At 52.1% G+C, this 14,984-nt stretch overlaps 1 protein-coding gene across 7 annotated transcripts in view; it reads right to left on the reverse strand.

Moving 5' to 3' along the window:
• Window positions 1-14,984, reverse strand: part of LOC308386158 (histone-lysine N-methyltransferase 2C-like) — a 50,132-nt gene that overhangs the window by 15,424 nt on the left and 19,724 nt on the right. For 2 of the 7 annotated variants that reach the window (XM_080865481.1, XM_080865479.1), the window contains exons 22-45: window positions 14,938-14,984; window positions 14,718-14,827; window positions 14,580-14,639; window positions 13,847-13,949; window positions 13,680-13,771; window positions 12,992-13,120; window positions 12,595-12,899; window positions 11,205-11,379; window positions 9,251-9,328; window positions 9,124-9,159; window positions 8,636-8,779; window positions 8,516-8,548; window positions 8,061-8,183; window positions 5,947-6,264; window positions 5,768-5,841; window positions 5,172-5,378; window positions 4,589-4,702; window positions 2,270-3,646; window positions 1,934-2,194; window positions 1,455-1,840; window positions 1,200-1,375; window positions 700-1,116; window positions 232-584; window positions 30-141 (exon numbers count right to left, since the gene is read on the reverse strand). The exon at window positions 14,938-14,984 is cut by the window's right edge and continues 118 nt beyond it. In XM_080865481.1, coding sequence (XP_080721607.1) covers window positions 30-141; window positions 232-584; window positions 700-1,116; window positions 1,200-1,375; window positions 1,455-1,840; window positions 1,934-2,194; window positions 2,270-3,646; window positions 4,589-4,702; window positions 5,172-5,378; window positions 5,768-5,841; window positions 5,947-6,264; window positions 8,061-8,183; window positions 8,516-8,548; window positions 8,636-8,779; window positions 9,124-9,159; window positions 9,251-9,328; window positions 11,205-11,379; window positions 12,595-12,899; window positions 12,992-13,120; window positions 13,680-13,771; window positions 13,847-13,949; window positions 14,580-14,639; window positions 14,718-14,827; window positions 14,938-14,984 — 5,230 coding nt within the window. The remainder of the gene's footprint in view (window positions 1-29; window positions 142-231; window positions 585-699; window positions 1,117-1,199; window positions 1,376-1,454; window positions 1,841-1,933; window positions 2,195-2,269; window positions 3,647-4,588; window positions 4,703-5,171; window positions 5,379-5,767; window positions 5,842-5,946; window positions 6,265-8,060; window positions 8,184-8,515; window positions 8,549-8,635; window positions 8,780-9,123; window positions 9,160-9,250; window positions 9,329-11,204; window positions 11,380-12,594; window positions 12,900-12,991; window positions 13,121-13,679; window positions 13,772-13,846; window positions 13,950-14,579; window positions 14,640-14,717; window positions 14,828-14,937) is intronic. The other 5 variants (XM_080865485.1, XM_080865484.1, XM_080865483.1 and 2 more) reach the window with 4 other exon arrangements.

The following is a 14,984-nucleotide window of genomic DNA, read 5'->3' on the forward strand; positions in this document are numbered from 1 at the left end:
GGGGGCAGGTCAGGCTTGTGTTTGTTTACCTGTGGTCACAGGGGGCTGAACTCTGGATACCATGCCCATGGATGGCACCTGCTCCTGGGGCTTGATGGATGACAAAGCCCCTGAAACAGAACCGGAGTCCTCCAGCTTCTCCTGGAGGCAGTGGTGGGTTATTTATTATGTTCTCTTTATTGAACTAATTATTGATTAATATTTATTATTGATAAATTGAAAATGTCCCACCTTGATGTGATGGACAGAGGAAACCTCAAGTCCTAGAGCTCCCGGGGGTTTGCTGGTGGCGAGGACCCCAGGTCGAGCTGCCCCCGTCTTGCTGTCGTCCCTCACTTCCTGTTTGATCTGTCCGACCAGGTGGGAGCTGCTGTCGGTCTTTCTAGAACCACAAACTCCATCCTTCCTCTCTCCGCTCTCCTTCTCCTCCGCTGGCTCGCCCAGATCCAGCTCCTCGTTGAACATGTCCTTCTTGTCCTCCAGGTTGAGCTCAGGGTCAGCATAGGCGATCAGGTCAAACTTCCCCGACAGCAGGAAGTCATCGAGGTGGAGGTCATTGGGACCCAGGTCCAGGTCTTCTTTACCTGAAACAGAGTTAGAGGACGAGTCAGTCAAGGTGAGGAAGGATCGATAACTTGCTTCAGAACAGGTGTAATTTCTGGATTTAGCCAAGGTGAACCCAGACTCGATCGCTCATACCATCTTCAGGGTCGAGGTTCAGGTTCAGGTCAACCAGATCCTTCACTTCTACATCCTCCAGGTCCTTCACAGCCGAGTCCTCCCCTTCCAGGTGCTCCTCGATTCCATCGGCTCCCGAGAGTGCCGGCTCACCGGTCTGAGTCAGAGCCGCCGTGTGGCCAAGGTGCTGCTGCTGAGGATCCTGCTGGTTCAGCTGCTCCACGGCGCCTGCCATCATCATCTGCTGAGCCATCAGCGTCTCACCCATCCTGGCCCCAGGACCAGGTCTGATGGCAGGTGGGTGGGGGTCTGAAGGAAGAGAGAAGGGCAGCCTCAGGCGGTTCTCTGGAGCGCGATGTCGAAGCTCAATGTAGGGCTGTCCCATGATGCTGTGCTGCTGGATGGGGAGAGAGCGAGGGAGGAAGGGCTGGGGGACACCTGAGGGGAAAGAGACTTTTTTATCAATCAAGTTCATTTTCAACATTTTTGACTGATCGGCCAGTCAGAGGAGCTGTGCTGACCTTGCATCATGTGCGGGTGAGCGTTTGGAGTCCCGTGGGGACGGATGGCGGTGAAGTCCCCGGGCACTGGCCTCCTCATCTGAACACGAACCTCCACAGCACCGAGCCCAGAGGCAGGCGTTGATCCTAGGGGTGCACGCAGGAAAGTGTCATGGAGGCCAGCTGGAGCTCCAAACCTGTAGAGGGCAGCGAGTGTAAGTCACAAACACACAAAAAACCATCAGATCTCAACCAGGACTCTTCTGCTCCTCTCACCTCGATCCTGGTCCTTGGACACCCAGCTCTCTGGGGAGACTCTGTCTGGGGAAAGAAGCCTCGGTGGGCGCAAAACCCCTCTGCTGTTCTCCTGGGAACCCTCCAGGGAACCTCAGGGCTGGAGCCCCGGCAGGCCGTATCGTGCCAGGATACGGGGGCGGAGGGCGCCCAAATGGGTCTGTCTGGACAGGGGAAGCGGTGGAGGTGGAGCTGGAGGAGTCGTCCTGCGACCAGTTGTGAAGAGGTGTGCCAGAACCAGGGGAGGATCCTGTCGGAGCAGCCGGGGGTGCAGCAAGTCCAGGAGCCGGTTCCTGCAGACCCTTCTCCTGACGTAACGTGCTCTTCTGCTGCTGCTGTCTCAGGATGAGCTCCCGAAGCCGTTGACGCTGCAGAGAAAACAGGAGGACAGATGAACTCGCTAAACACACGAGAACCAGCAACACTCGACCAGACAAACGTGGACTCACAACACTTCTCACCTGTCTCAGCTTCTCCCCTGAGTCACCAAGCTGAGGCAGCACGCTCATCGACCCGTCTAAAGCAGACATTTCAGTGGTTGCCGTCTTGTCGGTTTGCGATCGGCCTGGTGTCATGTGACCCTGCTCAAACGGATCGTGACCCGGAGTGTGACTGGCTAAAGCAGAGAAGCTCTCTTCTGATATCTCAGGGTGCTTTGGGGTGTGGCTGCTGGGGGTTCTGGGAAATGAGTCCTGTTGTTGTCTTCCTGGTGACTGCTGTAACTGACCAGAGAAAAGATGAGTAGAAGAAGACGCTACTCTGTGTCAGAGAATAGAGGCCGTGGGCTGTGGTGTTACCTGGTGGGGCGTTGGGGTGAAGGTCCCTGGGTCTCCTGGAGCCAGAGGGGATGAAGCGGAAGCTGCAGGCTGAGGAGCTAAGCTCTCGACTGGGGTTTGGCTGAATGGCTCGTGGGTCTTCTGGGGTCGTGGTGTAGAGGGCTGCTGGGCGTAGGGATCCGGCGAGGGTCGCGGTGTACCTGTGGGCTGTGCGTAGGGGTCGCCGGCCCGCTGACTCCCTGGTGATCGGGGGAAGCGGTCGATGACAGCTGGATGGGGTGTGCCCGGGTTGGAGGCGTAGGGATCGAGGGTTGGGTGAGAGGGGGACGGACGGCGGCTCATGGATTGCTGGTTGTACTGGTCTGGTCTCAGCGCAGGCGGTGTGGTGAGGTATGTGGGGTCAGAGTGGGGACGCGGCGTGCCAGGGGTCTGAGGGTTGGTGTAGGGATCCGGAGACGGCCGGGAGGTCATAGGTGACTGCTGGGTGAAGGGGTCGGACATCTGCTGAGTGTAATCTGGTCTGGGCGTGCCGGGCGCTTGGGCGTAGGGACTACGGTGGGGGGAGCCCAGACCTGACAGTGGGCTGGAGGGGAAGGGAGGCTCCTGTGAAGGAGGGGGGGCAAAACTTGACAGGTCCTTCCTCCCTGCTCCTCCTCCACCACCAAATGCCTCTTGCTGAGGGGGCATGGGGGCCTTAAACACACCACCCTGGAGCAGTTGACGACTGCATGACTCGGGCGCAGGGACTCGCACGTTCGTCTTCTGGTAGGCTTCGGCCACTCGGATGCCGGCATGTCTGACTGAAGGGTCGGGGGTGGGGTTACCTGGTTGTGGCCCGAGGCTTCTGAAGACGTCAGGTGTTTTGGAGTCGGGGGATGGAGCAGGAGAGCCTACGACATCATGGGCTGGGGAGGTGCTAAGGGAGCTGTGATGCTGCTGCTGGGAGGCTGCGGGGCCTCCAGACTGGGAAGAGGAGGGCCGAGGAGTGCCTATAACCTTACTGTAGGGGTCCCAGGGTGAGGAAGGGCGGGAGGAGGGGGGAGAGAACATCTGGGGGGAAGATGCTGGCTGGTGGAGGGGAGAGGAGGAATGTGGGGATTGAGGGAGTGAGGAAAAGCCAGAAGGGGGCGGTGCTTGAGGCCGGAGGAAGATGTCGTCCGCTGGTCCAGAACTTCCCTGCAGGAGGTGCTGCCTGGGCTGACCCTCCCTGAGACCCGGGTGAGGGGAGGCGCTTCCTCCGGTGGGCACGGGGCTGAGGCTGCCAGATTCAGGCGACTGGGGGCCTGAGAGGCGCTGGCTGGCCAGAAGCTGCTGCTGCTGCCGCTGCTCATTCTTCACCTGCTCCAACTTCTGGGTGGCCTCCATCTTGGCGAGCTGCTTGCTCTTCTGACGCATTTGCTGAGAGAGAAAAACAGAAGGGACGGGCGAGGAGACAGGCGGACACAGAGCGACAGGCGTGAGGGCAACAGGTGGAGCTCAAACACGTCAACACAGAAACACTGAGGTCTGACAGACACAGCTACGCCGAACGACTGAGGTATGACACCAGGTGTTACAAAGGGGAAACCCTACAGAGACAAAGCTGTAAACATGTCTGACTAACATGGGAGTGTATGGGGACCGACTCACTGCTGCCTCTGCTGGACGTTTTTGAGGCTCCAGTTTGTTCTGACTTTCAGAATAAAATCCCAGGAGTCACGTCCCCATAACTCCTCCAACCCTTAAACGTGATTTTAACCATAAAGCCGAGTGAAAAAGAAGCTGTGCGTGGAAACAGACTTTAATAGAGTAAGTGTGGAGCAGGTCTGGACCTGAGCTCTCCTCCCTCACATGCATGGATGGAGGACACCGGACAGAATGTGTTTGTGTGGAGGTGCTGTAAGGAGGAGTCTGGAGAAGGCAGAGCAGAAGTTTCCGGAGCCATTCTCAGCACCCCTTCAGAATAAAAGCAGTCAGCTCGCAGGCAGACTTGGGCCGCGGCCTCCAGCTCTGGGCCAGCACAGACTTGTGACGTTGTGTCAGATCAGAGCTAACCCCTCCTCTTCCTCCCTCCCTCCTTCAAATTTAAGCCGTCCTTTGGCCCAGAGAGGAGGACGAGGCTGAGGCCGGCTCCACGGCTCTGAAACCCTCGCTCAGCTCCGGGTCTTGAGCTCCGTCACTCTTTATTTAAACTGTTGAAGTTTGATGGCTCTGACTGACGCCCCATTGGCTCGCTTAAAGGCCGATTGACAAGTTCCCGACAGTTCGTGGAGCTCCAGAGTGAAGAGGTGAGGTCAGAGGGTTTCAGAGGCTCGTGGATCCAGGAAGTCTGCCTCCGACAGGTTGGCCTTGAGGTCTTACCGGAGCTGCTACGGATGCCTGGCAGGGACAATCTGTATCTGTTGGAGATTTTTTGCTTTGGGGGGGGATTTCCTGCCTCTTCTTATCGGCTTCCCCTCTGTCTTTAACCCCTCCCTTTTCAATGACATCAGAGACGTTAGTGTGAGGGAGGGCGGCTCAGCGGGCATGCACATCACAGCATCATCTTTATCACAAATACACCCCACGGCGTGCTGCCTTCTGGTTACCATGGTTACTACTGAGAGCTGGAAACCAGCGCCAGCCTTTGAGTGAGTACGGATTGTTTCTATGGCGATTTAGTCTGCGCGACGGTCTCGAGGTTGAAGCGGTGGCGTGCAGCCTGCTGACTTGTTGTGCAGAAACATTTGCGTGACTAATTTTAAAGAGCACCCTCACAGTGTGTCTACAACCAGCAGGCAGCGCTCTGTGTCCCATCATGCATTGCGCTGCTGTTTGCATCACTAAAGTGTGTTTCTGGTAAATCAGGTGTTTTCTGACTAGAGTCTGGTTGTTGGTTTCTCGCTCTGCTGCTACGTCACCATAACGGACACCTGGACGTGTGGCGCTCTCGGGCTCTGCTCACCTGTCTGAACTTCCACTCCTGCTCCTGCTCCGACTCCTTGGGCCTCAGCGGGTCCTTGAACGGGATCTCTATCTCCATGGAAACAGTGTCAAAGGGTCCCAGCGGCGCGGACAGCTGCTGCTGTGAGGGCGGGTGGCGTTTGAGCGGGTCATTGGACAGCTGCACTTTGTTGATGCGTTGAGCCGCTCGATTGTCCCGAGCTTTTTGCTGCAGAGGGAAAACAGCACGTGGTCAGAGATGGCGAGGACGCTAAACGAACGCCATCATGGTTGATGAGCAGGCACGTGGCTCAAAGTTCCTAATCTTTACAGCACTGGGATCAGATCCACTGTAATCAGTGTCCACACTGTTACAGAACAAGGACACTGTGACAGTGTGGACACTGATCGCACCTGATCGTCCTTGAAGGGTCCGGAGCTGGAAGATGACCCTGCTGCTTCAAATGGACACCTTTGATCAACACTCTGGAAACCACTCAAAAGGACACAAGGGCCTGTTGACAGGACGAAGGTCCTATGAACAGGCTCCTATACGCTTTTATAACGTTTCCTCAGCTCTCAGAGTCCTCCACACAGTGAGGAGGAGGAGGAACTCACCACGTAGGGGGCTCTGTCCTGAGTGCTGGCCTTTCTCCACAGCTTGGTGATCTGCTTCACTCTGGTGGGCCAGTCTGATACAGGAAACAGCTGTTAGCTCTGTCAACACACTGAACACAGTGTGTGTGTGTGTGTGTGTGTGTGTGTGTGTGTGTGTGTGTGTGTGTGTGTGTGTGTACCTGGGTACTGCTGCTTAAGCTGGGGGAAGTTGGTGTTGCAGTAGAGCACCGGAGCGACGGTGGCCATCTCTCCCAGACTCTCCTCCTTCTCCCACTTCAGCGTGCTCCTCTGAGCCGTTGACAGCGCATCCTGCTCGCCCTCACCAGCTGGAGCCTGCTGATTGGCTGGAACTAATGCAGAGGTGGGGCCCTGGATGGGGGCGGGGTTTTCGGTAGGGAGGACCCTAAAGCTGACTGGACCCTGGACACCGGGCATCATAGGAGGAGCAGCTGGTGAGAGGCCGTTCATCAGTGGGAGGCGAGGAAACGGCACGGCACCTGAAAGGTGATCATAGGTGATTGGAAGGTTCAAAGAGAGCTCAGTCGAACCCTCAAACTGTTTTTAGGTTCATACTTATCAACAAAAACGATGGCGAGACAGCTGCAGGTCGAAGAAATGTTTGGGAAAAATGGTGGACGGTCGAAGCAAAGCGGCGTCATGAGTTTGTATCTCACTCAAACATCGAGCAGACAAATGTCAGCATAACGAGGAAACTGAAACAGTTAAATTCAGCTAACCTTTGGTTACATGACGTTAGTGACATAGCCACGTAACACGGCTCTCATGTTTGTAGTTTTTATTATTCTGAAATATCACCAACGCCTTCAGACAGAGGTCACTGTGTACCTGTGCGTGTCTGTGTGCGTGTGTCTGTACCTGTGTGCGTGTCTGTACTAGAGATGGCACGATACCACTTTTTTATGTCCGATACCGATATCATAAATTTGGATATCTGCCGATACCGATATGAATCCGATATAGTGTTTTTTAATCAACACAACTGTTTTTTAAATATCTTGCTGCATTTTGTATAAGTTCATACTCAAGTTTAAAACAACAACTACACTAAAGCTATTCTGTTATACCTGTATGCAAAAAAAATGTTTCATAGTTCAGCAATACTGATCAATCTAATAAACTTAAACCTACACCATCCTCCCTATTCTGGTATTTTAAAGAGTACTTAGCGTAAATATTAAGCAGCCTAACTAATAGGGTTCCAACTCCCAGCAACAACAAAAATAAATAAATAAAAAATAGGGAACCACCCCTCACGCTCCACCTCATGATGCTTAATCGACGTAATCAACCTTAATTTGATGCAGTGTGAAAAAAAATGCACAGAAATCAATTATTTTTCAAGAAATATTAAATAGATTCAACATCTTTCTTCAGCAAAATTGCAGACTGCACAGATGGTACCTTCCCAAAGGAAAAAGTACTATAGCTTACTAGGGTATATATATTAGACTTAATAGTCACTATATACAGTAATTGACTTCTATTCATTTTACATCAGATTAAAACTTTGTGTGTCAGATAATTATTTATTAAAAGCTCGACATTTTAAATGAGAATAAGAAAGAAAAGTATGTCTTTGTGCCCCCTTTTCCCTGTTCATGCCCTATCGGCCCCCCTGGCTAAACTTTGCTAGATCCGTCCCTGCACAGTTACGTCAGCTGTAGAAAAAGATCCTCGAGTAGAAAGTAATATTAAATAAATTCTAACAACAGCTTATCAAGCTTAAACGTGCTGCTGTTGTTCAGCCGCTGGTTTCCTCTTTCTGGTGCAAAGTGGGCCAAAAGCAAACTAGAGACACGGACTCGAGACAGAAAAGCCGATCAGCTGATCATTAAGCAGTTTCATGATTGAAGTAGCAGCAGGAGAGGCAGTCGCTCCATATATTGCTCGTTAAGCTTAACGCAGGAATGCTTTACAAACATTCAGAGATGGACTTACACACTTGCTTTACTTCTCTCGGGGATAACTTTGTTGGAGATGAAATGCCGGGTTGCTAGCGAAGCTCCACATGCTATCCAGACCACCGACAGGTCCCGCATGCCACAGCCGCTCTATCACGTGATGCATACTGCTCCGACGTGCTAACGTTCTGAGGTGAGTTACGGTGTGTTGCAAGTTTTGTGAGGTGCTTTCGTGATATTTAATGGATCGGATTACATTTTTTATTTTTCTCCGATATCCGATCCAGTAATTTAGGTCAGTATCGGACCGATACCGATACGTAATATCGGATCGGTCCATCTCTAGTCTGTACCTGTGTGCGTGTCTGTACCTGTGTTGTGCATCTTGCTCCCAGCAGCCGCATGTGTGTGCTGACTCTGCTCTGATTGGCTGTTGCTGCTGTCTGGACTGAGGACAGCAGTGAACACCTCCTCCACGTCCTTTCCCTCCAGCTCTGCGCACACACACACACACACCAGCATCGGTCAGCATGGATGACGTGACATGAGCTTTCAATGACAGCGTGATGGTGACGAGCACCGACTCATCAACGGGACTAACGAGGTCATGACAGCGTCACTTGTATCCATGTGATGCTGTCTGTGCAGAAGCAGCTGCTCAACATTTAATAACGAATACGTTTGAAGCCAAGTGCCAACTTCCCTTTTCAGTCGCTCTGCTGTCAGCTGACCTGTCCCTGTTTCTGATTGGTCAATCATCTTAGTTAGATTAATAAACCCTTGGCTGACGTATGGCGCTGACGCCCACACAGGTGCTCGGTCTTACCTGGGATCTTGTAGAGCTTGCTAAGGATGGCACCTGAAACAGAAGAACACTCGTCAATCAGCTGCTCTAGAATCTGTGAGCACTTCCTGTTTCCTGCTTCTCAGACCCTCTTCAACTCACCATCAGTGACCATCTTATCAAGCTCAGGACTCAAGATGGCGTCCAGAGGCTCTTCCTGCATTGCCCTCTGGACACGCCCACTGCTTCCCATTGGCTCAGAAGTCAAAGAGGCATCATGCGCCACAGAGCTGATGTCCAGACCTGCTGAGAGAGGGGAAGGGGGTTAAATAAGAGAGACAGATGCATGGACAGACTGGAGGTCAGCAGGAAGCAGCAGAAGAAGAATGAGTCTGATCTCTGCAGGAGAAGAAGATGATTCAGGCCGTTATATCACAGGACAGGAGGAGGAGAACAAACAGGAGCAGAAGAGGAAGAAAAGTTTCAGAAGGCTCCAGGCTGTTGCCTCTGCTGGACGTCAGAGGAACTGCAGCCGTTTCATTTTGTAGTTTATTAAATTTATTTTGGCCGTCCAGAAACACAAAACTGAACCAAAGTGAGACGGAGGAGGTGGAGGAGGAGGAGGAGGTGGTCTTCCTGGGGAGTCTTACCAAATGGAGACGGGGAGCGCTCCACCTGGAACTGACCTGGAAACAAATACACACAGTTATGGTGTGAGCTCTTCTTCGTTGGTGTGGTCCCTGAGTGGGCAGAGGGTGAAGGGGCTGATGGGAGTACCTGTGTGTCCGGTGGCGAGGATGTGAGGGTCGGTGTTCAGGATGTCTGACAGATCCACGAGACCGCCATCCGACCCGGCTGGATGGTCACACACACACACACACACACAAACACGATTCACTCACAATTCAGAAGCCCGAGTATATGGGCTCAAAATGTGGTCATAAATATTTTGTACTTGTAAATCAGTTTTGTATGTGAAAAAAAGATTTGTGTGTGGACTTAGCCCAAAAAACCCCTGCAAGTTACAACTACGAATTTTGACCCTATTTTTCTTCCTTTAAGCTGATTGGTCAATGTCATGTCAATCACAAATGAAACAATCCAATCAGAGAACAGATGGGTTTGGCTGTCGGAGGGGCACTTTTTTGAACTGCAGGTCCTTGAAGGGTGATCTCTATATAAATATCCGATAGCAGCTAGGTCCCCTTACTTTCAGCAGCTGTTGAAAGGATAAAGTTGTGCTATATCAGTGGTTAGAAATACATTATTACTTTAGGATTAGTTTAACACAAAGTCAGGGCTGACCCGGGACCATTGCTGTGAGTCACAGTGCGCAGCATGAAAGTCCTTTCACATCGGACGCAGGATGTGCTGCTAATGCTAACTGCTAACTAAAAGCCAAGGATCCAGAATTTGCTGCTGGCTGCTGGGCTCTGTGGGTTTTTGCAGCAGCTCTACCTGCACTAGATGCACCTGCTCCTTGTTGTTTTTATCTCTGACTTTATGTGAACTACAAGAGTTTCTGGGGTTTTTTTTGCTGGTTCTTCAAATGTTCAATAAAAACATGTATGCTAATTCATAACGAAGAAAGCTTTGTAATGAAGACTGTCATTTACAGACTCAGCAGTCCATCTGCATCTTAAGGACAAAGGACACTCTTTGAGGATGCCAATGTTCACATTTTGGACAGAGAGGACAGATGGTTTGAAAGAGGAGTGAAAGAAGCATCTATGTCCACTGTGAGCGACCATCTTTGAACAGAGGCGGGGTTTATGACACCAACTCTCTGCCATCTATAATCCAGTTTTGAGATCCTTCCCAGACGCCTTAACGCCCACTCACATCCTGGGCCATCTGACCTCAGGAATTCGCATGATAAGGTGGGGCCAGGTTTCACAATGAACACACCCGAAACTCTGGCTGATTGGGACCCACGCCCAGTTTCCCACCTTGGCTCAGGCGATTAGAGGATCATCAGGGGGTCCTTTTGTCCCTCTGTGGGGGGGAAACTCCCACTAGGTTTATATCTGGGACTCTCCACCATTTGACCTTAGAACTGAAGAAGCTTCTCGGATGAGAGGTGAAACGTCTTCAAGCAACTTAAAGAAGTCCAGACACTTTTCTTTGCAAGCTCCTTTGACTACGATGACCTGGATGACTGAGAACCTTCACAGACATGTCATTTACAAAACACTGCCCCCCCCCCGCGTCCGCAGCGCTGTTGAAAAGGCTGTGGTAGTCCCTGTATTAAACACGTAGACCTGTGACACAAAAATCACCAAACTCGGACGACCACAGACTGTTTTCCTTCGTGGTGATGAAGGAAAACGCTGGGTTGGCATGTAAAAGGGCATTTATTCCCTTCAAAGACCTGCAGTTCAAAAAAAGCGCCCCTCCGACAGCCAAACCCATCTGTTCTCTGATTGGATCGTTACATTTGTGATTGACATGGCATTGACCAATCAGCTTAAAGGAAGAAAAATGGGGTCAAAATTCGTAGTTGTAACTTGCAGGGTTTTTTGGGCTAAGTCCACACACAAATCTTTTTACACATACAAATCCTGATTTACAAGTACAAAATATTTATGACCACATTTTGAGCCCCTACGAGTAAAGGTCATGACACTTTCTGTCCGTCAACAGGAAGTGGCATCATCCTCTACCAAGCTCCTCAGCCAATGATGAGTGAGGATGAAATGCTGATAAAAACGTAAACAAAGCAGTAACTCACGCAGCGCTGCCACCTTCGTGCTGGCGCCAGAGAGGGGAGGGGCCTGAAATCCAGGAGTTGGGCCTTTCAGGTTACTTGACGCTGGTCTTGGTTGGCTACTGGCTGCTGCTTCTGGCCCCGCCCCCCTGTCCACCTGTCTGCTTCGATCGAGAAGATCTCGACCAAAAAATGCCTCCTGGAGAGAGGAGGAATCAGCCAATCAGAGTGCAGGGATTCTCATTGTGTGTGTGTGTGTGAGTGAGAGAGAGCGAGAGAGAGAGTGTGTGAGAGAGAGAGAGAGAGAGAGAGAGAGAGCGAGTGTGTGTGTGTGTGTGAGCGAGAGAGAGCGAGTGTGTGTGTGTGTGAGCGAGAGAGAGAGAGAGAGAGAGAGCGAGTGTGTGTGTGTGTGTGTGAGCGAGAGAGAGCGAGTGTGTGTGTGTGTGAGCGAGAGAGAGAGAGAGAGCGAGTGTGTGTGTGTGTGAGCGAGAGAGAGCGAGTGTGTGTGTGTGTGTGAGAGAGAGAGTGTGTGAAAGAGAGAGCGAGAGACTGTGTGAAAGAGAGAGAGTGTGTGAGAGAGAGAGAGACTGTGAGTGTGTGAGAGAGAGACTGTGAGAGAGAGAGAGAGAGAGTGTGTGAAAGAGAGAGAGAGAGAGAGAGTGTGTGAGAGAGAGAGAGAGAGAGTGTGTGAGAGAGAGAGAGACTGTGAGTGTGTGAGAGAGAGACTGTGAGAGAGAGAGAGAGAGAGTGTGTGAAAGAGAGAGAGAGAGAGAGAGTGTGTGAAAGAGAGAGAGAGAGAGAGAGAGACTGTGTGAGAGAGAGAGACTGTGTGAGAGAGAGAGAGTCTGTGTGAGAGAGAGAGAGACTGTGTGAGAGAGAGAGAGACTGTGTGAGAGAGAGAGAGACTGTGTGAGAGAGAGAGAGACTGTGTGAGAGAGAGAGACTGTGTGAAAGAGAGAGAGAGTGTGTGTGAGAGAGAGAGACTGTGTGAGAGAGAGAGAGTGTGTGAAAGAGAGAGAGAGTGTGTGTGAGAGAGAGAGACTGTGTGAGAGAGAGAGAGTGTGTGTGAGAGAGAGAGACTGTGTGAGAGAGAGAGAGACTGTGTGAGAGAGAGAGAGACTGTGTGAGAGAGAGAGAGACTGTGTGAGAGAGAGAGACTGTGTGAAAGAGAGAGAGAGTGTGTGTGAGAGAGAGAGACTGTGTGAGAGAGAGAGAGTGTGTGTGAGAGAGAGAGACTGTGTGAGAGAGAGAGCGAGTGTGTGAAAGAGCGAGAGTGAGTGAGTGAGAGAGAGAGAGAGAGAGCGAGCGAGCGAGAGAGAGAGTGAGAGAGAGAGAGAGCGAGTGGGTGAGAGAGAGAGAGAGAGTGAGTGAGAGAGCGAGCGAGCGAGCGTGTGAGTGAGTGAGCGAGCGTTACCTGCAGGTAAGAGGGAAAGGTCTCCTCCAGCTTCGTTTTCTTCTTCCTGTACCTCTTCTTCGACTTCTCTGATGTCTGGTCAGTGATCGTGGGTGCCATTTCCATGGCAACGTCTGCAATCAAAACACAGAGTTTGTTTGTGACATCAGCAGTGGGTGAAAGGTGGGCGTGTCCACAGGCGAGAGGCGTCTCACCTTCATCCCGGCCCGGCAGCATCTCCGTCGAATCCTTCCTGCACAGCTTGATGCGGTTTGGACCCACCCCTGCCTTGGCGCCACGCTGACGCACCATGAAGCCGCCGATACCTGAGACACATACAAACACAGACTGGTTGGCATGGAGACATGTCCGCACAGAACCCTGCTCTGACCTATCCCAGGCCCCGCCTCCTCTTCACCTGGCCTGTAGGGTTTCCGTTTCCTCTTCTTGTTGCCGTCAGCGACGTCGGGCTCCTTGGTGACGTCATCGTCTTGGACGTGATCTCGTTCGGGGCTGGAGTCAGATTTCATCTCGCAGTCGAGCGGAGCTGCAGTGAAAACATAGTTAGCATTGTTTTCAGCCCGTTTAAATAGAGTTCATGATGGCGGTGCTAACGCTGAAACGATGTCATATTCACAACCACGGCGAGCACGTTTATTCACGAGGTCACAGAACACGACGACTCCGCCCACAATCCTAAATCTAAACAAACAAGGTAACCTTGGTTACATATGCAGACTCTGAAGAGCGTCAGTACACCTGCTGACAGGAAGCTTTAGCATCATGTGACTTTAAACCACCCAACCAATAACACAGTCTATTAACAATGAGCACAGGAAGTCAGACAGAATCACATTCAAAATAAGAGCCTCTGCAAAGACTGAATGACCTCCTTTGATCTGATGCTGTAAAGTCAGAGAAGAAACATGAACCTGAAGGCAGCTCAGCTGGGTCAAAGGTCAGCAGTCCAGCGAACTCGGCGTGACCTCGAGCACAACACGAACTTGCTCGTGGCTAAAACACACTTCAGCCTGCAGAATGAAGCCATGCAGGTCACACGTTCAGGTGAGAAACTCCACACCTGAGCAAGCGTAACGGTGACTGACCTCTGCCATGGTCCAGCTCGGCGTCCACTGGGGTCTGCAGGACGGACACGCTGTTCTGGTTGATGATCCTCAGCTTCAGTTTGGGTTTACACCTGCAGACAGGAAGCAGAGCGTCATGCCCGCCCACATCGACCTGACGGCGCAGCACGAGAGGGCGGCGGCCTTACCTGCGCCACCTGCGCGGCGACGTCAGAGGTTCGACCAGAGACTGCAGGTGAGACAGGCCCGACTCGGTCAGGCAGACCCCGTCCTGAGCGTACGTCTTTGAGTCTGCAAACAGACACGATTTTCTCTTCATCAAACAGCTTTGCTTGGATCAAAGCGCTCAGACGGAAACGTTCTCCAGGAGCACAAACGACCGCCGTCCGACCGCTTTGATCAGAAAACACCAAACTTTCATGACCTCCTCACGTTGTTTGCCCATCCCAGGACCCCCAGTGTGATCCACTTCACTCATGTGTGATGAGCTGCATTTTAAGCTGCTTCAGTTTGTTTCAGATGGGAGAAAAATCAATGCTTTGGATGTTTGGAGACATGAAACAAACCAAAAACTGACATCATCACATCAGGTTCCCTCAGAGCTGAGACACTATGAAAGGTTCATACGTGAGCTTTACTGCCATCCACAGGGCCGGACTCGACCCTAGGAGGGCTGCTTCTAGCCCCCAAGCCGTATGTTTGACACAAGAAGAAAGCTCCCACGAGGGAGGCTGTTTGGATCGCCCCCTAGTGTCTACAGAGTGAATATCTGCACAGACAGGAGACCATCAGACGCGACCCTGGATCCACCTCAGTGGTTGTTTCTTATCAGAGGACAATCTGAGCCTCCAGTGGAGGCGTGGGGGGGCTTGGATTAGGACCACGGGCCGTTGCTTGACTACCACAGAGTGGGGCACTGACCGGGTTCCCTGATCCTGGAGACGATCTGAGCCATGAAGGGCGCCAACAACTCCGTCCTCCCTGAAACAGACACACACGTCAGCCTCAAGCTTCACAACAAGTGTGTGTGTGTGTGTGTGTGTGTGTGTGTGTGTTCACCGTAGGGGCTGCGTCCATGCATCCTGCACAGCGAACAGTCAAATCCTTCGTCAGCAGCGGCCTCCACGTCCTCCTCAGTGGTCAGACCCTGACACGTAGCGTGGACCCACCTGCGTGCGCACACACACACACACACACACACACACACACACATTAGCCGATGGTGACCCCGGGCCTGACCGACGAACCCGCCGAGACCCCACACCTGAGCGGGTGTTACCTGTCGCACTGCTGGCACTGCAGGATGAGGTCGTCCTGCAGGTACGC

Source organism: Rhamphochromis sp. 'chilingali', assembly GCF_963969265.1.
Source record: "Rhamphochromis sp. 'chilingali' genome assembly, chromosome: 18".
Taxonomy (NCBI): Eukaryota; Metazoa; Chordata; class Actinopteri; order Cichliformes; family Cichlidae; genus Rhamphochromis; species Rhamphochromis sp. 'chilingali'.